Source organism: Myxocyprinus asiaticus, chromosome 36 (genome assembly GCF_019703515.2).
Source record: "Myxocyprinus asiaticus isolate MX2 ecotype Aquarium Trade chromosome 36, UBuf_Myxa_2, whole genome shotgun sequence".
NCBI classification, from domain to species: domain Eukaryota; kingdom Metazoa; phylum Chordata; class Actinopteri; order Cypriniformes; family Catostomidae; genus Myxocyprinus; species Myxocyprinus asiaticus.
Window position 1 is genome coordinate 19679623 of NC_059379.1, and position 27927 is coordinate 19707549.

General features: G+C 39.4%; 1 protein-coding gene across 2 annotated transcripts in view; it reads right to left on the reverse strand.

The window, feature by feature from the left end:
- The window catches only part of LOC127427459 (proteasome activator complex subunit 4B), a 33666-nt gene extending 5745 nt beyond the window's left edge, over positions 1–27921 (reverse strand). Inside the window, exons 1-39 of one of the 2 annotated variants that reach the window (XM_051675077.1) lie at positions 27471–27921; positions 25816–25956; positions 23735–23851; positions 23180–23233; positions 21283–21327; positions 20740–20889; positions 19015–19078; positions 18797–18871; positions 18593–18715; positions 18394–18486; positions 17245–17510; positions 15987–16173; positions 15528–15617; positions 15352–15416; positions 15100–15250; positions 14396–14494; positions 14251–14320; positions 14100–14167; positions 12917–13132; positions 12337–12494; positions 10801–10896; positions 10665–10720; positions 10444–10500; positions 10290–10345; positions 10065–10163; positions 9911–9973; positions 9707–9802; positions 9479–9610; positions 9165–9374; positions 6363–6499; positions 6204–6257; positions 5972–6101; positions 5465–5546; positions 5196–5349; positions 5036–5102; positions 3693–3818; positions 1694–1846; positions 571–675; positions 69–160 (exon numbers count right to left, since the gene is read on the reverse strand). In XM_051675077.1, the coding sequence (XP_051531037.1) occupies positions 69–160; positions 571–675; positions 1694–1846; positions 3693–3818; positions 5036–5102; positions 5196–5349; positions 5465–5546; positions 5972–6101; positions 6204–6257; positions 6363–6499; positions 9165–9374; positions 9479–9610; positions 9707–9802; positions 9911–9973; positions 10065–10163; positions 10290–10345; positions 10444–10500; positions 10665–10720; positions 10801–10896; positions 12337–12494; positions 12917–13132; positions 14100–14167; positions 14251–14320; positions 14396–14494; positions 15100–15250; positions 15352–15416; positions 15528–15617; positions 15987–16173; positions 17245–17510; positions 18394–18486; positions 18593–18715; positions 18797–18871; positions 19015–19078; positions 20740–20889; positions 21283–21327; positions 23180–23233; positions 23735–23851; positions 25816–25956; positions 27471–27667 (4394 nt within the window). In that variant the 5' untranslated portion in view covers positions 27668–27921. The remainder of the gene's footprint in view (positions 1–68; positions 161–570; positions 676–1693; positions 1847–3692; positions 3819–5035; positions 5103–5195; positions 5350–5464; positions 5547–5971; positions 6102–6203; positions 6258–6362; positions 6500–9164; positions 9375–9478; positions 9611–9706; positions 9803–9910; positions 9974–10064; positions 10164–10289; positions 10346–10443; positions 10501–10664; positions 10721–10800; positions 10897–12336; positions 12495–12916; positions 13133–14099; positions 14168–14250; positions 14321–14395; positions 14495–15099; positions 15251–15351; positions 15417–15527; positions 15618–15986; positions 16174–17244; positions 17511–18393; positions 18487–18592; positions 18716–18796; positions 18872–19014; positions 19079–20739; positions 20890–21282; positions 21328–23179; positions 23234–23734; positions 23852–25815; positions 25957–27470) is intronic. The other variant, XM_051675078.1, reaches the window with a different exon arrangement.
- Between the last annotated feature and the right edge of the window lie 6 nt (positions 27922–27927).

Here is a 27927-nt window from a genome sequence, read left to right on the forward strand (position 1 = left end):
ACTTTTGCAACTAAAACAATAAAAGGTCTCAAACATGCCCCATAAACCTGCTCTTAATGTACACTTACCAGGCATCTACAAAAGATCCTCCTTCCCCACTGAGAGGACATTCCATCAGCATCTCAAGCAGCCAGTGGAGCTTTCGTGGGTCTCTACTTTCCTATAACACCAAACACCAACAATGAGTTGTTCTCAGAGCTTCAGAACCAATTTAAACGTTGGCATTGAAAGATGGCTACTTGGGAATTCTAAGACCAGCTGGTATACAAATAAAAGGGATACTTCACCCAAACATGAAAATTCCATCATAATTTACACATGTTGTTCCAAACCTGTATGAATTTCTTTCATCTGTGCACAACAAAAAGAGATGTTAGGCTGAATGTAAGCCTCAGTCACCATTTACTTTCATTGTACGGAGAAAAGAGGATAACATTCTGCCTAACATTTCCTTATGTTGTGTCTGACTTTCTTTCTTTATGGAACACACGATGGCAAGTAAACGATGACAGAACTTTCATGTTTGGGTGAACCATCCCTTTAACAGAGTAAAGATTAGTGAGAACATACACAGGCAGTTGCAACACAGGTTCCCCAGTCAGCATAGGTTTCAACAGTGATGTTAGACAATGCTGTTCGCATCAAAGGAATCAAGAACTGCCACAGTGCCTCCACCTAAGTGAGAGAGAGGAAGTTTCAGACATGAATGTGGATAAACATCTCAGTGGTGCCATCATTCTAGTGCAGGGGTCGGCAACCTATGGCACGTGTGCCAGCATTGGCACGCAGAGGGATAATCACTGGCACGCCAGCGGCAAGAGGAGTAGACTATTTTATTCATATGAAATTCCGCACCTGTATTCCAATCTACATCTTGATGTAATCCTTCCTCATGATCATGCAGCATGTTTTCATCAACTGAATGGGAGGCTAAACAAAAAGTAAAAATGTGACGAGACTGCAGTATACCCAACAGACTCATGCAGCACATGCAAGCCATTCACACATCACGAGCCAGCAGTGCTTCACTTTGTTAATCGCACGAGTAAACGCGCCCGCTTTGCTTCGGTCAGGCTGCGCGGATGGAAGCCAACATTCCGTGTTTCATTTGTTTCTTTTTGCTTTCAGTACAACACATCGTGTAATAAGGAAAACACCACTATTAATCCTTGAGATTTCCAACCCAGCACCGTACTTAAACCATGGTCACATTCAAAATTACATTAAAAGATTAAGAGAAAACATAAACCCACATCGTGGGGTTCAAAAATCGGAGTCTATTCAAAATAGAAATTAAACCTGGAAATAAAGTTTTAGGATTTTGCAGGTGCGGTTCACCGAAAAGGGCTTGCACATGCAGCACGAGTCTCGTCACACTCCCATTCAGCTGATGAAAACACGTGTGATCATGAGGAAGAATTACATCAAGATGTAGATTGGAATGCAGGTGCGGAATTTCATATGAATAAAATAGCCTGCTACTCTCGCTGTTGCTTGCGTACTAGTGATTACCCCTCTGTGTGATTTTGACAATGTATGACACAATATAAGAAATATTTAAGATTCCACACAATTTCATGATCAGCATGGCACAGCCATTGACCAGGAAAATAAAAAAATGGCACTCCATGACAAAAAAGGTTGCCGACCCCTGTTCTAGTGTGTTCCTCAGGCTTGCAGCAGTGGTGCTCACCTTTCCGAAGCTCCAGTGTTTGCTGCCTCTAACCAGACCTGCAATGATCTCAGCCACACAGCGCTGCGTGCTCTCATGAGAGTCATCTGCTAGACGCTCCATATGTGGCTTCAGCACAGACAGGAAGGCATCGCTGTAGTTCCGGAAAAGTCCCTGTGGATGTGGAATGAGAAAGCAAGCCATCTGTATTCTGTCATAAATCTACACGTAGCGCAGATGAGCGAGGCAAGTTTATGAGCTTGTTAAAATGCAGAGATTTGCAGGGGTAGATGTGAGACATTTTAAGTGCCCTCCACAAATCATTTATTGAATGCGTCCTCACAAACTGATTTGGGAATCATACAACAAAAAACTGCTGAACTCTTCAAAAATAAACAGAATTATAATGAGCCAATAAACACCATAATAAAATGTTTGAACTCCGCTGAGGACCCAAAAAGGAAGCTAGAAGAACTTTTGGGGTCTTATTTCATCTTTTGCGACATATAAATGCACTTCCCCATCAGAATGTTATTTATGCATATCGAAGATGTATTTCTACAGCTTGCATGATGGAAATTCAACATATTTACGATTCTATCAATATGGCAGTAGATTATAATCGTCAATTAAATGTGACAGTATTGTAATAGTCAAAATTGTTATGTTTAATGTCGTTTTATATTAGGGATGCACCGATCCAACTTTTTCAGTCCCAATACTGATCCGATACCTAGGCTTTGGGTACTGGCCGATACAGAGTACCGATCCGAAACCAGTGTTAAAGTGTTTATAAGCTGTATTCCTCACTGTGAGGAAGAGACTGGGAATTATTCTTTGTACAGATTCAGGCTTGACGTAAACATTGCTTTCCTAACTGTAAAGCAAAATATAACAAATAAATACATGTATTAAAATTTACTGAATTGCTATTTATTATTAAAATAATCGTGCACCAGCAACCTGGTAAAAAAAAAATATTCAAAATTAACAGGAATTACAATTCAAGTGTAAGCCATTTAATGCAGCAACAAATTGATCAGGAATTAAAATTCCAGTATAAAACTGCATCAAATGAGAACAAAATGTAAACATTAAATCACCGCACTGTGAGATGTACAACTCGTGTCCAACCAGTGTACTGTTAAACTTAATAGTGACAATGGGTACACGTTGGAGCTCCAGATATCTGTGGTGAAGCTCATATTAACTGGTACATCTTTTAACGCTTCTGATAAGTGTTCGTACGCTTTCATGTAGAGTTAAGGTAGAGCAGTCTCAGAAAAATATTTCCGTGATGGCAAACTGTACCGTGGTTCCAAGTGTTCAATCAGCCGGCTGAAGCCCTCATTTTCAACAACTGTCAGGGATTGTTCATCCAGAATAATGAATTTGAGAACCTTTTCTGTTATATTTGTCGCTTTCACACTATCACTGGGTAAGTTTCTCGCATCTTTGCAATGCACCCGACAAAGTTAACTGATTCTTCAAAGCGTCCGCTTTTTTTGTTTGGTTGAACTCGTTGTGTTCTTTAGCATGATGCTTCTGGAGGTGCTTAAGTTGGTTGGTTGTGTTATATTTTGCAGTGTTACCGCCATCCCTCGAAACATTGTCTCTGCAGACATTGCAAGTAGCAAACATGGAATATCTCCAAACTGCAGACCCTCTGTAGTTAGCTCCCTCCATGCTGTGTTAGCTTGCTCTCTTCTAGCAAAATGTACGGGTCTACCAGCGCACTGCTGATGCATGAGTTGTACGCACACATTCTTATATATTACGTCATGCGTAGAATAATATAGAATTGAATTGAATAGATCGGCCCCATTGTAACAGATAACTGATCCAGCTATTTGAGTCAGTATCAAACCGATATCAGTATCGGATTGGTGCATCCCTAGTTTATATGTATATTCTCTTTTTTCTAACCTACTGCAGAACATTTAAATTTTTTTTTATACAATGTAACTTCACTTGTACTTCTATCTCCATTTTCATTATAACTGTCTTAGTATGAGGGTACCTTGAAGAGACAGAAGCGACGAGGATTGAACTTGTCTTTGCCCTTCCGGTCCTCAAGAGACAAGAACTTGATGAGCTGGTTGATGAACATGGGGTCTGTGAAATGGTCATAGATGATTTGCTCCCTCTGTAGGAAAATTATATGCAGTAGTTGTATAAGTGGTGTCAAGTCTGGCTGTAGATCAGCTGCAACTTAACTGAATAAGAATGGCATTACGGTTGAGATATGAGAGCTCAGTAGCACATTACAGTTGAGATCATTTTGACTGCTCAAGTACTCGACAGTTAAATCATCCAAGTACTCAAGAACTTGGGGTGAGACGAGTGACAAAAAAGCAAGTTCCATCAGTGCTATTTTTTCTTGTTGGTCTATATACATGTGTGTCAGACAAACAGCACGCTGTTCTTTTGCAACATCTCACATTAAACTGACATCTACATTCTGTATCTTCATTCCATTATATGCTCTATCTAGGTTTTTTTTTTTTTTTTCAAAGCAAGAACATATCCAATGTTGTAGGTTAATTCCCAGCAGTTTGTTATGCACTAACTACTACAGCCCCGGACTGAAAGTCAGTGTATAGTGTCTGTATATAGCTGCTGTCTCGACTCTGAACCAGTCACAACACGAATGAAAAATGAAATGTTTTGAAGCGAAGTGAAATACTTAAAATAAATATTCCGGGTTCAATAGAAGTTAAGCTCAGTAGACAGCATGTGTGGCATAATATTTACTACCACAAACATTTATTTTGACTTGCCTCTCCTTTTCTTTTAAAAAAAAGCAAAAAGCGAGGAGACACTGAGGCGATTACAATGGAAGTGAATAGGGGTCAATTTTTTAATGTTAAAATACTCACTGTTTCAAAAGTATAGCCACAAGACATAAATAATGTGTGTGTTAACATGATTTAAGTGTAATAAAATCACTTACTAACCTTTTCTGTGTAAAGTTTTAGCCAACTTTACAACAACTTTGCCATGATGATGCAATGTCAACAAACCTTGAAACCCTAAAACGACTGTAAAAATGTAAATTTAAACAACTTTACAGCTCAAATAATACATGAGCTTTAACAGAAGAATGAATGTAAGTGCTTTTATCAAATTATAAGCTTCACACTTCTGCCTTTAAACCCTCCAAAACTTGGCCACATTCACTTCCATTGTAAGTGCTTCACTGTATCCTTGATTTTTGCTTTTTTAATAGAAAAGGAGGGACGATTCAAAATAACTTTTTGTGGTATTCAACATTATGCCACAAATGCTGTCGATTGAGCTTAACTTGTATTGAACCCGGAATATTCCTTTAAGAGTAATTCTGTCCATCCCTAGTAAGTATACCTCACTCATGTTCTCAGGGGCGAGATCCTTTGGCTGCTCCTCTTTTGGGGCATACACTATCAATTTTCTATAAATAAGAAAAACAGAGAGCATGAGAAAAGAGGTTAGATTGACAGTTGTAGATTGATTCGTACAGTGATCAGATGCTAAGAGTTTTTACTTCGGCCAGCAGTAGTAGCCCCAGTGTGTCTTTTCTACAAAGCAGTAACTGTCCCAGTCCTGCTGGGTGCGGGGCAGGCTGTCACTGTGGTACTGCAGCCAGTCGTTCCCTGGCCTGTCTCCTGCCACCAGTCCCTCGGGCTCAGTTACCCCACCTGCAACACACCACATGTGTAATTAGTTCCTTCCATAGATGCTAAAACCTTACACAACAGATGGATGTCAAGAGTAATTTCATTGTTATTTGTTTGCACAGCGTTATTTACTCACTTATATTACAGGGAATAATGGGTACTTTCTTGCGCGGCCTCTTCAGCTGTTTCAGTATGCCTGCCACAGCTGCAATCGCCATCTACACACCAGGAAATGTATTGTTTGTAAATGTAACAAGTCAATATATTGTTTTCCATCTATCACTGCACTCTGTTCCATTCTCTTGCACTCTGTCTAGCTGTACTGAATGCAAGTGTAAACTGCTTCGTCTGTTCTGAGGCTGTGCTGACTGTGGATTTGCAAGGTAACTGCAAGTACTTTGAGTTGGAATTGCTCAGATGGTAGGGAAATTCCTTATTATGTAATTTATGTACGAGTCTTTGCATTTATTTTTTATTTTTTTGTTATAGTGTAACCACACAAAATTAACACATTAAATTGACAGCCCTTTTTAACCATAACACGCCAATTACACAGAGATGAGAAACAGCATTGTTATACCGTATCTATAACATGTATGTGGTACTAATATTTAAGCAAGAAGCTACCAGCATGACCACATACCTTGCGAACGACAAGTGCATCATGGTTGAGGCTCTGTACAAAGAAGAGCATGGCAGAGGCAGGGAGAGGATAGTCATCTCTTAGCAAAAGAGACAGGAAACCAATAGCAATGTGCTCAAACTTCCAAGGCCTGAGGACACACATAATAACATTCACAAATGAGTAATGCTTTTATGTGTTCAATTTTGGAACTTCACTGTGTAGCAATTTTAAACATCTGTTGTATACTTACAAGTCCCTGTCATCAAGACATTCCAACAGATCTCTCACAAGCTTTTCGTATTTCCTGAAAGAGGAAACACAGCAAATATTTACTACACCATGTTGAATTTGTGGACGGCATCAAAGCGAATAAACGTTGTGTGTGCTTGTGTATGTGTGTAGTGCTCACTGCTCTGCCTGATGGTTTTTGTCTTTCTGAAGTGCCAGTCCCTGCTCCAGCTCCTGATCTGTGGGGGTGCCCATGTGTGGAGTGGGTTGGCCTGATTCTGTGATGCTCCGGCCCAGTAATGCAGCGCTCTCAGGTACCTACAGATTCATCCATAGATGCACGTGATGATGAGCATTCGTGATTGTGAGTGTTATCAGATAACACTAGATTGTTGATGATTTACACCATGCAAACATATTCAGTTTTTATATTTTTTTGTAATTAGCGTGCTGACAGCTGGCTGTGCTGTAGCTTTTAAACAGTTTGTTCGATAAAACCCTCTCTGAAAGGTTGCATCTCTAAGTGGATCCCCTTTACAGTCTTTGGTCGTTGCGTCACATCTGATGTCGATTGTTTAGCATCCCACCACTAGTGCTGTTAGTCAAACTTAAAAAAAAGATCCCTGGACCACTTCAGTGCATAGCAGTTTTTGCCTCTTCAGAATCAAGTTCAGGTGAAGACGAAACCAGCCTAAATACAGGGCTTCGTTAAGACCAATTTGTTGAACAATTGTTCAGGCAGCACACCGACTAGTCAACTTTTAAATACGTTTTGCACATCTAGGGCTGTCACTATCGATTATTTTGGTAATTGAGTAATCTAACAACTTTTCTGACGATTAATAGAGTAATCAGAAAAATTATTTCATAACTCAGATTGCATAAAGTTGTCAAGGTGAAGTCACGTTTGGCTAAAATGCATTAATTAACCCAAGATTTGCAATTAAGGGCTCAAATTCTCTTGCGCATCTGGACATGCAGATGAGCTTATCGGGTGTGTGTCCGGCGGGTTTGTGAAAACTGGATATCATCTTTTCAAGTGCTGTTGCATTTTTCAAATATAAAGTGAAGTGCTGTCACACAGCTGACACCTCTTGTCGTTATGCGTTTGCACCTTGTCTGTGGACTGCATCACTTTCGCCTTATTTGCGATCTGTCGATTCTGCAATTTTGTAATCGAGGGATTTTTTTAATCAAGTAATCGAGTTAAATCGAGTAGTCATGACAGCTCTATGCACATCCCTACTCTACACATTAGGGCTGCTTGATTATGGCAAAAATCATTATCACGATTATTGTGGTCAATACTGAGATCATGATTATTTAACACGATTACTCATTGACTTTGAAAACATCAAGCATTTGTTGAACTTTAAAAAAAAAAAAATTGTCTTTTTAACAGTGGATTTCCTTGAACTTGAAATGTAAACTGCACTGGGTAGGGGAGGAGGCTATTGTCATATGGTCATTATTTTATGTTACGTATGGTAGTCAAATAAAGAAAAGCCTCCATTGCCACCATTAACAGCAGGGATGCTCATCTATGGAATGAGATCTACTTTTTCATCATGTTATTGCAGCAAGATCTACCATGTACAATATTGGCTATACATTATCACAATAACAAAATTTCAGTAGTTGGTAGTGAAATTTGACGATTCTCAACACCAGCTTTAATACCACAACAAATAATAACACTAACTAATATGTTAATTATAGAAGAATGGTTTCAAGTTCTTAAATATTCAGGACTAGTAAACAGTCAGTAATAAAAACAATAAAAACAGCAATGAATAGAAATAGATTAATAGAATAAATTAAGAAAATTCAGTGCTTTTTTTAACAGCTTTAAAAGTTTTTAACAGCAGTAGGCTATCAAGTATTCAAGTAAACATTCAGAATGAAATGCAACATAAAACTACTACTGGTCTTCAATATATAATTATAATACATGAATACTTTTTAGAGCTACTAAAGTTACTCAGTCAAGAGCAGTGAATGTTTTCTTGTTATGGTTGTTTGATTATTATAATGACACACCAGACAGCAGCAGGTCTATTAGCTTACATTTATACTTACAAGTCCGACATTTTAATACAAATCTGCTTTTTTCTCCGCTGTTTACATTCACTTTAGACATCACTCTCTGTGTTTTCATGAATACCTAACCAAGACAGGCATTTTGGCGGAAATTTGAAATGTATTTGACCATTCAGGTGCGCGTTTGTGTGAAAAATCCACTTGTCCCGGACAAGCATTAATGCCAAGCCCTGATTATATATTGTATTCAACATTCTCCGATAAAAAACATTTTCTTCAGGTTTTAGATATTATTTTGAAAAACAAGCCAAAACAGACTAATCAAAAACATATTTTGTTCCAGTGTACAATGGGATAAGACTACACTCTCACCTTTATGTTCACTTCGATCCATCTTTAACTCACAAAAAACGTTCTCTTCTTAATAGAGCTGTGTAGCGCTGATTTTCTTCATGATAAGATACACAGTGATATTACGATTCACTACGTCACGAGCCATCACATTAAAATCTAGCTGCAGCAAATGTGCGCGAGTGACAAGCGTCCCCACGCCAGAGTGTTCATCAGCCGGGCGAAGATTCAAACACATCCCGCAACTCATAGATGCGGCACTGACCGCACAGAGAAATGCCAGTTTCAGAGCTTATTTTCATAACCTGCTTGCTTATTATTTGAACTTTAATAAAGTATGCTTTAAAGATATAATGACGGGGTGTTTCATTGCGAAATAGAATGCGGCACAATAATCGTTTTATCTGGATTATCTTGTTTTCATAATCGTTGGAAGTCAAAATCCTAATTGAAAATAAAAATCAATTAATTGCCCAGCCCTACTACACATACAGTATAGAATAAGTGTCATTAAAAACAAGAAATGATATATTACAGTTGCAACATCCCAACGTTTACAACTAAAATGTAAGCTAAAACGGCCATTTCTCACAGTGAAATCAATGCCGATGGTCTCGTATTGCCGATGGACTTTGTCTGCGAGGTCATCGAAGAGTCTGACAATGGATGGTTTCTCCAAGGACATAGCTGAGCTGAGGCCAGAGCGCACTATGGCCGGCCACGTCTGAGCGATACAGTCCCAGTCATGTAGGTTAGCAAGGCATACTCCACAATGGTTCCCAAGCAAGCAGTACAGTGCCCCCTATTGCAGAAGAGGATTTCAAACAATGGCATTCAAGCAATAAAATGAATAAACTAGCAGAGCAGGTGCTAATTGTAAAAGGCAAATAGTGCACTGCTCTTTACCTTGAACTGTTGCTGGGTGACATCAGTCCGTGTAGGCTCCAAAAGCTCCAGGACACGTGGAGTAATATCTCTGCAGCAGAAGTTATACGTCCCCAGTGCTGTGAACAACACATTTTGGGCCTTGCTGCGGACCTAAGGGGACAAAAATGGGCTAAATATTTAGAAGTGTTAAAAAATAAGGGGGAATTCTTTAAACCCAATGGTAGGACGACAGGTGTGTAATCAAACCTGGCTGTAGGTGCTGGTGGAGAGACGCAAAAGGTCCCTCAGCAGGTCCTGATGAACAGTCTTGTATTCACAACCTTCTACCAACAACTTGCGCATCTGAAAAGAAAGCAGAAATTTTCCTTTAAAAAAAGATTCAACCCAGCTATAATAATACACCAATTATATGCAATTCAAACATTCCAGGCTATTAACGTAAGCTCATACCTCATGCTGAAGTAGAACTCTGTCAATCAGAAGTGCTCGGATGTGCTTTTTCTTCCCATGAAGCTGGAGAGAACAAGATTCATGAGAAAATTATCCATTTCAAATATAAAATGTCACAGTGACTCGAGGGGATTTCTCAGACCCAACTACTCACTCTGTTCTCCATTGACTTCTTCACTAGCATGAAACTCTTCCAACGGGAGTCAAACTCGTGTTTGTGGGATCCTTTGAAGTGCATCAAGTCGCTGATGATCTGAGTAAGACAAAAAAAATGTCAGCCATGAGCCAGAAATGTGAACAACAGATAATCAATATATTTGAGACCTCAATGACCAAAGATCCATTTGATTTTGCGCAAACATCTACTGCAAACCCTTACCTTGATAATGGAGAAGAGGGATTTGGTGTCATCCTCTGACCATTCCAGAATGTAATCTATACAAATGAATTAAAACATGCTGATGTGTCACTGCCTTAAGAGTTATGGGTAATGTATGTAATGGAGTTTTGGGTTCTAAATGAGGAGCACTCACGAAGCAGCTGTCTCATCACTTTGCAGATGGCCTCACGGTAGTTCTCTCTGGACCCATCTGTTAAAAAATATCAGCAATGTCTTACTGAGAGACTGACATGCTCTTTTCTATGACCGTAATGCATCATATGTCATTTTAACTGCTCATTCATCACATCGGCATGAAACGCAACAGGTTTCATAAGCATAGTTTCACACTGAGCTTCCTGATTTGTGGCTTACCATAGTCAACCCCAATGTACAGCTTTGTTTCCTCCAGGCTAACCATGCTGGGTACACTGCGCAAAAGAGATCAAACAAACAGATCGTATTGTACAGAAATGAAAAGAATGCATACTCTGTGGGATTAAGCACTTACAGGCCAGTGACTGTGGGTCCGTCAAGAGGGGGGAGCATGCTGCCAGCTCCCAGCAAACAGTGTTGGACTATACACAGACTCTGAAGAACATCATCTCTGGTTAAGGAGCAGAAATGGGACAGCATTAGCAAAAAGTCACATTTTATTTTAGTGTTATTTATTTATTCTATATTTACCTAATTCCTAAGAAACACTAATAAACTATATACTAGGGATGACCCGATACCATTTTTTTGAGAACGTGTACAGATACATTTTTGGTACTCGCCGATACCCGTTTTTTTTTCTTAACTCCATTTCAACAGTTTTTTAAATACTGTATCATCAAAATGGTGTTTAAATAAATGAATTCATTAAAACTTCCATCAAATGAAAACATAATATTATTTTGTATCAAATGAAGTGCGTATTGACAGAACCTCACAACACAATCCAAAACACAACACTGGAGTTATATTTTGTCAAATAAAGTGCTGCATAACAGAGCATCACATGTTAGATACTGCTGATTTATTATTAGTAGTAGTAGCAGTATTTAAGTGAACATCACATAACTTTATAGTAGTGATTTATTTCTGTCATACTTTTTTCCTATAAATGTACCTTTAATTTTTATTTTGAAGTGTTTCTGTGTTGTTTTGACCAAGAAGCTCTGATGTTATGACAGCAGCTTCTCACTCTGTAAAAGCCGGTCGCTATGTGACACAAAGTGATTATTAAATCGCAAAAGGCTGCTATTTAATTAATTATGTAGTCTGTATGTGCCTCGCACTACAACGTGAATTTGCACTATGTTTACTGTCATCTGCTACAAACAGAGTGCGCAATGCTCATGACGGTGTTCTCCCTTTATGAGCCTTGGAGGAGCCTTAAAAGGTATGAGCAGCCGGTGTCAGCACAACACTGTCTCCACACATTCACAAGCGCTCACATTTGAATTACAAGCAAACTATATATTTCTCTCATTAAATTGCAGCTTTTGCAGTTAAATAATCTCACTAAGACATAACATGATTTTAATTTGTGGGCTGAATGTTTACGTAATATGTCAGATGGTATCGGTTGTTGGTATCGGACTATTTTTACATGTACGAATACCAGTACATGAGCGTGGTATTGGACCCAATACCGATACCAGTATCGGGACATCCCTACTATATAAAGTATACTTACTGTGTAATTATTTAGTGGTGCTGCTTGTTATTACTATAGTTATTACTATTGTTATTACTATTATTAATGATAGTAACATGTAATATTTATGCAACATATTTGTGACACTGTAAAATAAATTGTTGCCTAGCACTTTAAATCCGTCAACCACAACTTGAGCCAGGGAAAATTACTCAAGACTGTCACAATCAATGCAATCCTGATTGATGCTCTTTGTCAATGTATTATTCATTAAGAACATCAATGTAAAATATTATTGGAGATGTTGATTTAGTGCCTGAAAAATGCTAATATAAATATGTCATTACATTTACATGGCTCAGTCTCCATTGAAACCTTAAGCTTTGACTCTTAACATCTGACCTGCTCATGTCTTGCTCTCCGTGTGCATATCTCTGCAGGCGCTGGAGCTCTGGCTGCAGCAACAGGTCTAGGATGTAGAACACGAAAGCCGTCTCCTCTGCGCTGGGCACATGCCACTGGATCTCTAGGTTCCACAGGTCCCCCGGACGACCCCAGTCCTGTTGAGAGAGCCAAAGTGGGAGGAAAAAAGAATGCATGAGAAAGGAGAAGAAAATGCCTGATGGGCACATGAACAAAGACTCTTATTTAGGCTGCTTAGGAAAACTGACAATTTTGTAAATGTACAACAACAGCAGAGCTGTGATTTATACAGATAAACACATGAAGCAAACAAATGTTGTAATAGCCACATTACCAAAGGACAGAATATGTACCGATTTTTTTGTTGTTGTGAAAAACAGACTTTGACATCAGCATTTAAAAATGGATCAGGCATTTCTCCTCCCTTGTTTTTATAAGCTTAGTTACAACTTATTTGCATTTAGCATTACAGTACTGTCTGCACCCCAATCAAAACAAACCACTGGTTTATACACTGATCGTTTTTACACTGATATGAATTTGCATACATTAGCAGTACCTTAATGGGCAGGTACTCTTGCAGCAGCCTGTGGAAGCCGCCAGGCACACTGCAGTAGTCCGTGGGGTAGGTGAGAGCTGTGGAGCGCAGGATGTGGTGCAGCAGGTTGCAGGCCAGAGTGTAGCCCTGCTTACAGTGCAGCCGCAGGGTCAGCTGTAGAATCTGCACAAGCTGTGTGCGGTATGGGAGGAGCTTTTCTCCATCCACACGGGTCACCTGCAGATCAGCAAAAGGAGGTGGCGATGTGAGCAACACAACACTTAATCCAAAATATAGTGAGCTGCCTATTGTCTTCCCAGGCAGCTACCTTGAAAGACAGTATCCAGCCAAACTGGAACCTCACAAGTGGCTGCTTTTAAACATTCTACATTGACAGCAACTCAGTAAATGCTCCTTGCATTAACTGCACAGGAGACACTCGTTGATAGTTGAGTCCAGTTTATAAGGCTGCCATTATAATGTTACTAAGATAACAAATAGTGATGTACAGATCGATCGGTCACCGACCTAGATCGGCCAGTCTTCATCTTAAATCTGTGATTGTCTCTCGATTCACGGTCGATATTTTTTTAACTGCAGCTCGCACAAAATCACACATACACTGCTACTCCAATGAATGAGCACTTGCTCAGCCCTCAAAGCATAAAACTGCAGCCACTGGAGGGTGAGTTATTGGCAATTCTATGCATTCGTACATTTTCACTTTTACACATGCTGTGATGAATATGACAGTTTGTTTTAAAAATGTGGATGAATTACATATGTTTGAATTGAAAAGAGTCATTACAGTAGTAATTCTGACTCGCTGTACACTTAGACACGGATAGGACAAAGATACTGCAAACGGATGTAAAAAACAAATTTAACAAATAAACATGCGAACACAAATCAGAGTATATGTGATGCAACGTGAGTTGCGACAGACGGTGTGTGAAATGATAGAGACAGTTTGAGTGATTATGCCTGCTCTCAGCTTCACTCCCTCAACACGCACTCGGTGTCAATCAAACATGCGCGCTCTCAATCTCTCATCAGTCACTCATCCCAGCTCTATTTTGTGAGAACCCCAATTTAAATCAGACACTGTATGTATGTTTGTTTGGAACATCACTTTGAACTCTTCAGTGGTGAATCTTGTGCAGTATTCTAGAGTGCCTTAATGCAGTTTTAGTGTTGTGTTCACCTCAGACAGCAGCTGAAGGTTCCAGAGCAGTTCTTTATCCAGCTCTTCCTCATTCGAAACATCCTCATCTGAAACACATAAGCTCACTGAGAGCAATGTAGACACAGACACACACTGAAGATGAGTGAGTCATTTATTTTCATGTACGTACTGGCAGTAAGGTGAGTAATGGCGTTACAGCAGTGTGGTACAAACAGTCTGAGAGACTCTGCAGGGTGACACTGAAAGAAAGCAGATAGAAGAGTTGAGTCAATGCAGTCTTATGTGTGTGTGTGTGTGTGTTGGGGCAAGATTACCTTAGCAGCTGCTCTGCACATATCTGCTACCATTCTGCCTGCAACTCGAGTCTCAAAGATGTTGGTGGTGGCAAAGTTAAAGACTTTCTCGAGAGCCACCTATAGAGAGAACCAGAGCAGAGACCACCTGATATCAGACTGTTTGTGTGTGTAAGACAAGTTTCAAACACCTAGTTAGGTGTAAAATGAATATACAGAGAAATGTGCAGTCCAATTTATGAATGAATCGCTCAATTAGTGTGGTTCTTATTAATGAATCAGTCAAACCAAATGGCAAATCAGTCAGAATCAAACAAATCATCAATCTGAATCATGGACTAAATCAGTCGGACAACTCACTTCCTCACTGAATCGGTTTGGATTCCTCAGTCGCTCACTCAACTGCAGGTTATTATGTCCGACTCAAAACGAGCACAGACTTGTGTTTGTACTATGTGTACTTTTTGAAATGGTTTGAATGTTATACATTCTAATTTGTAAGGTTAGTAAAACTTAAATCATCTAAAGGTCATTCATTTAGCAACAAACTTAAAAATACTACAGCAGAGTTTCAGAGTTTTGTTCAAATTAATGGTATTGTCTTTAAAGAAAAATGTAAAATATGTAAAAATCTTGTAGCAAACACTGGTGTATGGGGGGGGAAAGTGACAACTTAAAAGGGGAACTGAAAGAGGTATAAATGCAAGTGTGATCATATGTAAGACCTTGAAGATCTCCATGGAGCACTGTGTCAGAATGGTACTGAAGGTGGATGAAAGGCCCAGCTCCACCAGGCTCTCTAAATGAGTCATCTTCTCTGTCTCCGTCTCCTCGCGTGTCTGCTCCAGCGTGCTGCTGTCAATCAATGCAAAACACCTACAGACACACATAAAAGGGCATAAACCAACAATACAGAGTTGTTTATTTTGAACAAGACATTAATTGTTCAAGCACACATATCTGACTACATGACTCACCTGTCCATAAACTGTAGAACAAAGTCCTCAAACTCTGCAGAAGCTGAACACAACTCTCTCTCCATCTACAACAACAAACAACAAAAATTAGTCAGTTTAATCACACAGGACTCAAGAAAGAATACTGATGTTAAAACTCTGCAATGGGCCTTACATAGAACATTACAGGGCCTCACCTCTGTCAAGTCATTTTTCTCATGGAGGGCTGATGAACAGTCCACCAAAGGCACTAGAGTAGTGAAAGTAGCAATGAACTGGAACGTGATCTACAATAAATAAAGGATATCAAGAATTTTGGTCAAACACAACCATTGCCACGGGGAGATCAACAACTCTGTCGACAAGTTTAAAGGTGATGTAATTTTTTCAATGTTAAAATAAATGTTCCTAACCCAGCATCATAGGCATTCAATAAGACACTTTTTTTATATTAACCCATTTGTAGCTTATTTCCCCAAAAAGTGTAAACAATGTGGCTCGTTGGCACTATCAAAACATTGCTCTTGTTTTTTGAGCATCCTAACCAGGCAGTTGCAGTTGATAGGCATTGGGAAACATGTTTGAAAATAGTCATTACTTTTGCAATTCCATTTGGTGACACTGTTTTAAGAACACCATCTGTGAAATGTACCCACCATGCATTTGCTGAAGTCATTGGGGTCAACACCAGGCAGTGCTCTCATAAGCAGGGGCAGGACGTGCGCAGGCCCTTCTGGATAATGTCTGCCACTGCTGAGAAGACTGCGTGCCATGCCAATCATGCAGCTGAGAGTGGCTGTGAGCTGGTGTGGCTCTGTCAGTGTCTCCATAGCAGGATACGTCCTGTAGGGGGCAGCACATTCACATATTACACCAAGTGACTGCCAGCTTGTTCCTCCTCTGGGAACAGTCCAGCTCCTGCTTATATTGGATTCTAAGAAGACTGATTACAAAGCCTATTTACAAAGATTGGATTTGCAAACCCTGACAGTGAAACTAAGAAGCCCCTATATAGGCTATAAAAGCTGTAATAACAAAAACAAAACCTAATATATTATATATATACACGTATACACACACACACACACACACACACACTCCTAACTGTTTGAATAATTAAAGAATAGTTCAAATTATGATTCTTAGAAGAGTATTTCAGCTCCGTAGTTCCATACAATGCAAGTGAATGGATGCTGAAATTCTGAAGCTGCAAAAAGCATATAAAGGCATCATAAAGGTAATCCATACAACTCCAGTGTTTTAATCCATATCATCAGAAGTGATATGATAGGTGTGGGTGAGAAACAGATCAATATTTAAGTCCATCAGGGATGGTATAAGGGTGAGTAAATGATGAGAGAATTTTCATTTTTGGGTGAACTATTCCTTTAAGCAAATTTAAACTTTTATTCAGTTATCCATTAAATAATGGACCCTTTAAACAAACATTTCCAGGTTTGGAAGGCTAAAGTAAACTATTGCAGGGTAAATAATTCTGCTGGTGTTCAGAGGTAAATAGGAGACAACAGCAAATGTAATTGCGGCAATCTCAACTGTTACACTTCCACAACTTTCAGGAAAAATAAAGAGAAAGATGAATTACATCAGTCAGAAGAGAGGGAGGTGCCAAATTTACAGTGACTCCCTCAGCAGCTGTATTTGAAACCCCATTGTAGCAGTGTTGACTAGTTTGCTAGATTTTTTTTAATGATAGAGTAATATAACGCAAAGTACAGTGGTGTTATGCATTAAATTATGTACAAACAACAATTTTGTCACGATACATTTAGGCAGAAATGCACCATCAAACTCTGTGAAAATGGTCCATATAATAACAATTGTGCAAGAATAGACCATAAAAGATCAGGTATCAGGGGGAAGCCCTAAACATCTCCAGTAGTCCTACACACTCACTTCTCCAGCACAGGTGGGATGACCAGCTCTGGCCTCATCAGGGCGAGGTTCTGCAGGGCCTGGGCTGCATCCATGCTGCCTGTCTTGCTGAACATGGCCATCAGCACTGGCTGCTTCATGCTTTCCACAAAGTCAGTCACATCCTGATCAGTGAGTTTGTGGCTGGCAGGGACAGGGGTGATCCAGCAGGGTTTCTTATAGCGTTCCCGATGTAGCCGTCGAACCACACTGGCAGGGAGTCGCTGCAGCAGTTTCATCAGCTTCATCTGAAGAATGAAACAGAGCATAGATTTTAAGATATGATAGACACAGATGCCTCAGAAAGACAGTGAGTCATACATTTTTAATTACATACAGTATATAGACATGTGCAAGCTTGGGGAATATAAAAATATAAGTATTATTATGATGAAAATTAGGAAGATGGTAAACACTCATTTCTGAGGTTTTTTGCCTTTTCATTAAACAAATGTAGTAGACATCTGTAGAAGATATGGCATGGGTAGCACCATGGCTTGTGCACTATCCACTGCACAAAGGTTCTGACAAAAGTTGGTCAGAAAACCACTGATTATAGAGAAGCTGAAAATTCAAGAGTCAGAAGAGCAGTTGAAATTGCACAGCAGATCTTCCTTCTTACATCAACACTTTTAAATAGCATTTGGTTCAAAGGCTTTATAGCTACACTGAATAAAATAATGAACCCTGATCATAGTGTATGGTATTTTACTGTGTTTTGAGTATAGGTAAGTGGCAGATAACTGGAAAGCTGCCACTGGTGTTACAGTAGCTGCAATGACACTAGAGTGACCTCCCTCTTCTAGAGGATCATCTGTTCACTGCATATAGCTTACTAAAAGCACATGACATGCAAACATAAACCTCAGCTGACAGTACACGACGCAGACAGTTCTAGAATGGATTTTAGGAGCAGGGGTGGACTACAACACTACAGCCTTAATCTATCAAGTAACTTGTTTGGATTGTGAATTAGATACGAAAAAGTGAGAGGAGCGTTTACTTCAGTATAAATGATCACAAAGGAGCTATGGCAATGTTACATTACACATGGCACCATTATGCTCTTGGAGTATATGTTAACAGAAAACAATAGCAAGTTCCTTTGGTAACAGCTGTGCTATATCTTACCAGCCAGCGTCCATTGTTGGAGGGATGGTAGAAGGACGCTATGCTGCTGAAGAGCCCATCCAGCTGTTTCTGGGCCGGATTCTGTGGGCCGCCCTGATAGAGTGATTGAAGAATATTATAAAACAATACAGAAAGTCATCTGTAAACAAATGCACCCTTTAATAATAAACTTTAATAGAAGGAGACTCATGACGCTTACAAGCATGGAAGAAATCCAGAGGACCACATGACCAATATCATAAGCGTTGGTCAAGTACCTGGGAACTATCATTTGGCTGGTGCCAACAGGAAGATTGAAGCTACGCAGGATCCTGGTGAATATCTGAGGCAAAACAAGATATCAAAACATGCTCTAACAACAAAATGTCTTCAGACCATCAGCACAAGCGGTGCAGAACAGTACCTTGGGAATGAATGGATCCCAGTTCACATAGCCAATGTTGTCATTAGCCAGACGTGCAAAAAGATTCACTAGATTCTGAGAGGAAACAGCAGTTCAGAGAATAGTAAAGCACATTGGCTTAACAAATCTGACAGTTTCAAACTGTGAATTAATGAATGCAAGAATGACAATAATAAAACTATAATAAATAAGTGGCACAGCAACATCAAAGTACTTACACCCTCCCAAGCAGGCAAGTTTTGCACTGAGACCCAGAGATCCATCAGTTCATCAAACCATAACCTGAAACATGCATGAATCCTTCTGTTACCCAGGGTCATACTTGTTTGAAGCACTTCTATGGTCAACTTCAAAGTACAGTTTTGTACCTCATACTAAATCAATGAATCAAATAGGGTAGTCAATTTTTAGACATTTTCATAATCGATCGACGTGGAAATTAACGATCTGCATTCTGAAGCTTTCACGTGACAAGCCCCAACAATTTTCCATGAAAAAAAAAGCACCTTACAGCACTTTTAAGTCAAATCATAACATGCTGTGTAAACACAGTAGACTACCGCTTCTCAGGTGATGATGAGATGTCAGCTGAATGTGCTTTAATAGCAAACACATAGTTTGGGATGAAACAAGGAGTCCAGCAGATCAACTGTGTTTGCTTTCATGTTGTACTTTAACACACTACCATGGTGTATACAGAAAACATAATGTCCATTTATAGAGAAATGCTTCAACACTGATTACATTGAGCCCGCTTCATCAAAACCCTTCTAATAGGGGAGCCTACAAGCTTAGCTTAAAAAAGTATAACACGGCAGTCCCATAGACATTCTATGGCGGTACACTGGTGAGGAGACAAAAGGCTGTTCTTTTTGAATGGATGTCCAAGGAGGAGATGCTTCAGTACACTGAATAATCTGCTTTTGTGAGGAAACAGCACATAATTTAATGAACTGACCGCTTTTCTGCTAATCTCCAAAATTTTTTACACTAATCAATCCTTTTGGAATGAACTGTGTGTGGAGTTTACTACAATAAAATTTATGTTTTCTAAGAAAAGACACGGACGATTTTGCGACCGTCTCCCCATTAATTTTTTTTTTTGAATTCCCATTTCTCCTAAATTGTAATGCCCAATCCCCACTACTTAGTAGGTTCTCATGGTGGAGCGGTTACTCACCTCAATCCAGGTGGCAGACGACAAGTCTCAGTTGCCTCTGCTTCTGAGACCATCAATCCGCGCATCTTATCACGTGGCTCACTGTGCATTACACCGCGGAGACTCGCAGCACTTGGAGGCTTATGCTATTCTCCGTGATCCACGCACAACTTACCACGCGCCCCATTGAGAGCGAGAACCACTAATCGCGACCACGAGGAGGTTACCCCATGTGACTCTACCCTCCCTAGCAACCGGGCCAATTTGGTTGCTTAGGAGACCTGGCTGGAGTCACTCAGCACACCCTAGATTCGAACTCATGACTCCAGGGGTGGTAGTCAGAGTCACTACTTGCTGAGCTACCCAGGCCACCTCTCCCCATTCATTTATAAGGTATACCCAAACGGTGACTTACTGTCGTAACACGCCAATTGACCGTAACGCTCTCTCCTATGATAGAGAGAGGTTGTTATCTCAGTAATTAAAAGAATCTCTGGGTTCATCTGTGCATCTTCTTCTATGCGAAGACGTGACATCTTGCAGCGTGTAAGCAACCTCAAGGGGCGGGTGACAGACAGCCTTATCAACGTCTGCTGGCTTGATTACTGAACGCATTTGTCCTTAAATTAATTAATTGATGATCGATAAGCTTAATCGATCAAATTATTAATGAAGATTACCAGTAATCGATTAATCATTAACATCCCTAGTATCAAACTTCAGGTATAATATGGTTGCAAGTTGCAACCCCTTTTTATTTTTGGGTTGCACAACAGGATCTTACTTGAAGCCTTTGTGGTGCTGTTCTGGGGGCATGATGGTGGGCAGAAACAGCTCAAAGTAGCCGACTGCCTTCTGCATAGTAACATCAAATGGGCACAGTAACGGCCGCCACTCATCAAGCATCTCCTGCGTGGCAGACTCAGGGAAATATCTACTCACACACAAGCACACAAGCAAAAGCAAAAAAAACCATTATGACATTGTGAAACAAAGCTCCAGTTTTTTTATTTAGCTCCAGTAATCATTTTCTAAAAGCCATAGTTGATTTTTTGTTATATAAGCTTTTGCAAAACAAAGTCTAGGAGCAAAATGGTGGTTATATCAACAAAATGGTCAACATTATATTGTTAAGAGCGCTGTAATCGCCTCAGTGTGAAAGCTGAAGGCTTGTCTAACAACGGCCTGATTACATGATTCTTTCAACAGCACAACGGAAAGCTGATTAACACAATGTGCAATTCCTTTGTGAAAGGGGTCGAACATTTATAGGCCTTAACTGATTAGTGCATGACGGCAGGTAATGGAGGATTGAAAGAACACTCACAGTCTGCAGCTCTTGACTAGCATCTTCAACACGTTCTCCACGGAGCTAGAGGGAGGGAATAGGGGAGAGAGAGATGAATGGAGGGAGAAAAAAAGCAGTACATTAATATGATATCAAAAGCTAAACTCAGATGAGATTGAAGTGCTGATGGTTAAGGGATTAGACCACGTGCAAAGCAGAAACTCAAATACAGTGCATTTTGTGACAGTCTAAATGAGAGTTTCCCATCACCAGAGCCTGGGCACATGAGTGCAACATGCCAGGTTATCGGATTTTCCTTGTGTGCTTTCTATAACCCTGACCTTCAAAACACTGAATACAGTCACACTGCATTAACAGCCAATTCAAATCAGGAAACCGCTCCTAAATATTTTCACCATATCACAGTTGGCCTAGTTTTGTGATCAATTGGCTGTGCATTACTGCTTTTACAAAACCACAGTGTTACTAAACATTCTAAAAATACACTTCCAAGCCAAACTTCTATGGAGTCATTGATGCCATCATGACACAGCAGCTGTTGATCTTCCTCTCTGTGCAGGTGTAAACAAACACCTCAGTTCAGGCAAGATTAAAATAGAACACAGCGATACCAGAACCAAAGGGAAAATTGGCACAAGTTGAGAGACCTCCCTCTTAAAAAGGGAGCCCAAATGATCCCACATAAATACACCAGGCTGATTAGTTTGAATTCTCTGTAAAGGAACAGTTCACCCAAAAATTTGAAGGTGCATTTTTTTTTTTTCAAAAATTTTCCTACTCCCTTAAAGATATTAATGAAATAAGTGTCCATAGATATCTCACCAGTTTTTGTGACAGCTGTAGACTTTGTAAACGGCAAACAAAATTGACACTTTTCACTTGTGAATCATTTTGCTCCTTCTCATAGTCGTGTTTGAAGCGGATCATTGAAGCTAATGTTTGTTAGTTGAGGGCGCTATTGTGCCACTGTTGAATTTGACAGTCACAGGAACAAACAATGCTGCTCTTTTGCTCAGTTTTGGTCTCAAAATTATCTTTGGAGGGCAGGGTTTTGGAATGAGGGGGCGTGGCTAAGTCAACGGCTCAGTCACTTGAACGCTTCAGAACGTTAAATAGCTTACAGCACCTTTAATCACTCTCATGTTGTTGTTCTGTCATGCTTTCTTCCGTGGAACACAAAGGGAGATGTTAGGCAGTATGTTAGTCCGTCACCATTCACTTTCATTGCATCTTTTTTTCATAAAATAAAAGTGAAACGTGATTGAGACTGTCATTCTGTCTTAACATCCCCTTTTGTGGAAGAATGAAAGTCATACAGGTTTAGAACAACAGGAGGGTGAGTAAATGAAGATCTAGGATTAATTTTTGGATGAACTATCCCTTTAATAAAAGATAAGAGCAAGATTAATAATCCATAACCTCTGCTCAACAGTAAGACAAATCAAAAGGTTTTTAGATTGAGCGAGCGAAGCCATGGGAGACCGGTCTATCCCATTTCTGGAAGAGGTGTGCTGGAGAACAACCATCTCATGTTCAAAATCCCAATGACTTATCACAAAAACTGCAGTTGTCAAAAAACATATATTGATATTTTCCTGTCATGAAGATAAAATTGCCATTTTACGTTCTTTACACTGAGGAGCTGTCTGACACCTCCGAGTGTCCCATAATCATGTTTGACAGACAAAGATGAAATGCCAGAGTCTTTCAAAATAGCACCATTTCCTGATATGTTTGTAAAGCATGTTATTGAGGGGCTAGGCTACAATAGGAACAAAGATTATAAATACAGATGCAGATGTAGGCTGTTGTGATAAATTTCATTTAAATTATTGATTGGCTTTCATTTTGGACACATGCAATAAAAGCGGCAGCCCTTGAAAAAGTACAGAACAACATGTAAAACTGTGCTTACCGCTTGCGCACAAAATTAAGCATTTTTTGTTTTGTTGAGGCTTCAGCTCGATAACTGAATGTGGGAAAAGGAAAGATGCATAAGCCAAAGCTAAACATCCCAACAACTTTGATCTTAACAGTAGTACTAGTAACAGTTTAACAGTTATAACCGTCCTGTCGAATACTGTACTGTATGTATTAGGCTAGTTAGGTAAAGTTGTGTTACAAGAGACAGCAGGCATCTTTAAAAGGCTCATACTGAAAAGTGGGATGAAAAACAAGGTACATCTCTGGCAGTATATTAGAGACCTTGTTTTCCATGAACCAAACACAGCACAGACAAGTTTTATTTTTCCATGACTTCACCTTGCCCTGTACACTGACCCACTTTAATAGACTTCACTCTAGCCCTCTCTGCTCAAATGAGTCATGAGGTGCCATGCTTTAATGAGAAAGGGTATCCAATCACAAAGAAAGTGCTGTTCCATTGACATTAGACTTTTAATCACAGTTCACAGATGAGTCTGTGAGAAGATTACAGATAGGCAGAAAGACAAAAAGGAGAGAAACCTACTTGGGGAACCAGTTAAGACCCAGATGCTCAGTTTTGGAGTACAGGATACTCTCATAGAGATCGTACAAAGGCCTCCAAGGCAACTCCAAATCATCCCGGGAAAGCAGTTCTTTCTTCCTGTATGTTAGAGGATTACATTACATTAAACATTCATTACATTATATACTACTAGATGTTATCAAATATGTGGCAATTGTCAGGGCCCAGTTTCAACAAGCCCCTTAAGTTAAAGGAATATTCTGGGTTCAATACAAGTTAAGCTCAATTGACAGCATTTGTGGCATTATGTTGATTACCACAAAAAGAATTTTGACTTGTCCCTTATTTATTTTTTTACAAAAAAGCAAAAATCGAGGTTACAGTGAGGCACTTACAATGGAAGGGAATGGAGCCAATCCGTAAACATTAAAATTGACCTGTTTCATGTGATGTCACTGTATGACCGCGCCATCATGTTTGTGAGCAATATTCCAAATACTTTCAATGTGCCGTGCTGTGAGATTCTAAAAAAACCTTCTTCATGAGTTAAAAGCAGCCACTACATTCATACAGACAGGATCATCACAGACGTTTTTTAATACCGTGACTAAATCCTAGACCAGAAAACAACACAAAAACATTTGTAACTTCTGAATGGGAAATGTTTATAGCAATGTACTGGTGGGCGTGTGTACTCGCTGGTCACACATCAGACTCTCCGGCGTAAATAGATGAATCATGGATAAAATATCTTTAAATGTCCATGAAAGTTCCATTTGCCAATATTTGTGCTGTCTTCAGACCTGTATGAACCTTTTCTGAGACTGGGCATGGACCAAAAGCAATTTTTTTATGTTTTTCTTGATATGGTTTCTCGGGTGTTTTTCCATTCACGGCATTGTTTTCTCCCGCTGATGGTCACGAATATGGCGACTGCTGGGAAAAGTGACATCACTGAAACAGGTCAATACACAGTGTTTCAAATGTTTAACCACAAGATGTAAACATAATACTGTACGTGTTAATATGATTTAGTAAGATAATTCAATGATTTACCAACGTAACAGCATTTACAAGATTACAGGGTATACCGGCACTACATCATCATGACAATGAAGTTGTAATAGGTTGTAATACTTTTACACAGATAAGGTTAGTAAGTGATTTTATCACACTAAAATCATGTTAACACCTATGTTTACACCTTGTGGCCATACTTTCAAAACAGTGTGTTATAAGGTTTTTTGGATTGGCCCCATTCACTTCTACTGTAGTATCATACTGTAACCACGATTTTTGATAGTTCACCCAAAAATGAAAAGTCTCTCATGATATACTCTCCCTCATGCTCATGTGTATGACATTCTTCTGCAGAACACAAATGAAGATATTTAAAAGAATATTTCAGCTCTATAGGTCCTCACAATGCAAGTGAATGGGTGCCAAAATTTTAAAGCTCCAAAATCCACATAAAGGAAGCATAAGTAATCCAAATGACTCCAGTGATTAAATTCATGTGCTCAGACATGATATGATAGGTGTGCGTGAGAAACAGGTCAATATTTAAGTCATTTTTATCATAAATTCTCATCCCTGCCCAGTAGGGGGCGATATGCATGAAGAATGTGAATCACCAAAAACAGAAGAATGTGGAAGTGAAAGTGGAGATTGACTGAGCAGGGAGGAGAATATATAGTAAAAAAATGACTTAAATATTGATCTGTTTCTCATCCAAACCTATCATATCTCTTCTGAAGACATGGATTAAACCACCGGAGTCTTATTACTTTTATGTTGCCCATGTTTTAGCACCCATTCACCTGCATTGTGAGGACCTACAGAGCTGAGAAATTCTTCTAAAAATCTAAATTTGTGTTCTGCAAATGAAAAAGTCATACACATTTGGGATGCTATGAGGGTGAGTAAATGATGAGAGAATTTTCATTTTTGGATGAACTATTCCTTTAACTTGTTTTGAACCCAGAACATTCCTTTAAGAAAAGACTCAAATATAATTTTAAGGCGATCAGTAAAAATGTTTCTTAATTTAAGGGGTTTGTTGCAACGGGTTGCAGGTGTTTAGCAGAGACACTTTTGCGTACTTCAGTAAATTGACGAGGAGTCGTGCAAAGCTCTGCATCATGCTGATCTCCAGCTTGGGGATGGTTACCAGCTCGTACAGAAGCTTGATAAAGAGCACATGGTCCTCCTTGCTGAACTTTCTCCCGTACAGACGCAGGTACCTGCCATGTCATAGCATCAAGAGTAGAAAACAGAGAGAAGGGATTGAAACACCATGATTCACAACAAAACAAAAATATAGAACAAAAAAGTCTATTGAACCCACACTATTTCTAAAACTCTCAATTCCTTTATTTGATAATGATAACCAATAAGTTTATCTACAAGCTGACATACTAAAACACTGATATAAATAACAACATAGTCAACATATAGAAGTGGACATCTACCTCAGCAAAACAACAGTGACTCTTCAGAGCCTAAAAACAAAGTTGCTTTTTTTTTTTGTTTGGGTGGGAGGCACACTTGACTTAGCCATTGCTTATCTGCAGAAGCAATTCTGACCTTAACGCTAAACATGTATGCTTGAAGGCCATCATGTGATCATGCAACAACAGAGAAAGAGCTGTGAGTCTGACTAATGCTGAGTCAGGCTAACGTGGCACACATAGAGCAATACTTTAAATGGATTATTTAAGAGAGGCTTTCAACACGTTCAACTAAATGTCAACAGATCTCACTTATTCCCATTTTGCCAGGCTGTTGTATGGCCTTGACTAATGATGGGGTCAGAGGCCAAAGGCATGAGAAGTCAGGTTTGTAAACATTTTGCCCATGTAAGCAGAGGTGCGGTCAAGTGTTCCGTTTCTTTTATTGTTGTAGCTTGGTTTATGTTAATTGGTAAGGCTTCCCATTAACAATAAACATGAGTACTATCATCGTTTTTAATGATGTGCAACCTGTGCATATCTGTTAATCTCCCCCCCCACCAAAAAAAAAAAGAAAGCGGCAGAGATTCCTGTATCAGTAATACCAGTTTGTGTAGTAATACACTTTAACAGGTGTTGCTAAACTGAAGTGTCCCATACATCATTAAGTATTTCAATGAAACAATAACATCTCTGTCTGGTCTATGCAACTGTACACTGTTAAAGCAGGTTTGTCTTATAGGATTTGTATTTAAAGACGCCATATGCATATGTAAATGTGTTTGTGTGATATGAAATACTTTGAAGTGTCAATAAGAAACATACTGAGGGAATCGCAATGAATAAGGCAAATCATAAATGTAGACATGATGCATTTGGATGGAACAATAACCCTCTCATCCGTCCTTTTTTAAAACTTAAAGCAGTTGTATTTTGAAAGACTCCACGTCTAACCACTGGTTGCTGTGATGCATGTGGCAGCTGCTTATCCAGCAGTAATGTTAGCCTGCGTTAGCTGATTAGCTTAGAAATGAGCTTACAACAAACCCGCATTTCTAGCCTTTAACCGGCTGAAACCATACTGACAAAAGCTAGACTAAACACTAATGTAGCATTAATAATTCCTAAAGATCATTACGAATAACACAAGATGAATATGGGATGTTTATACACGAGCAAGGACAGTCGACTAGCTCGTGAGCTAACGGCTAATAGCTGCCCGCGTCACTCAACTATCCTTGCTACTTGTCAATAAAAGACGTTGGATTCAAACAGCAATACATTTTTAGCTTTATTTAAATACTTACGTGGAGAGTTTCCTGGTCCAGAATAAAACCCCAGGCCATAACTCTCGGAGCTGGACAGCCCGACCCAAGTTCCCTTTAATCTGGGCCAAAATGTCATTGGATTCGCGATCTAGTTTTTCTGCGTACGGGAGAAGTTTGTTGTAGACGATCTCTTTCTGAGGGACAAAACCTAATATCTCGGCCTGCGCCTTTTTCATATTACTATTTCCCGAAAAAGAATATCCTCTTCTGACTTGTCCGGCTTAATTTCCTTCCCCTCTTGACAGAAGTTCCCTTGATAAACCTTTGTTTTATTCTTGGTTTTATTCAAAACAAATCCTGCTATTGTGGTGTGGGATTCAGATATAAAAACTTGTTACATCGAACGATCTCGTTCTTGCTGACCTCTGTTGTTAAACACATTAGCTTCAGTCACCTACATAGACAAGTCTCCGCTCATTCTCTTGACACATATTAC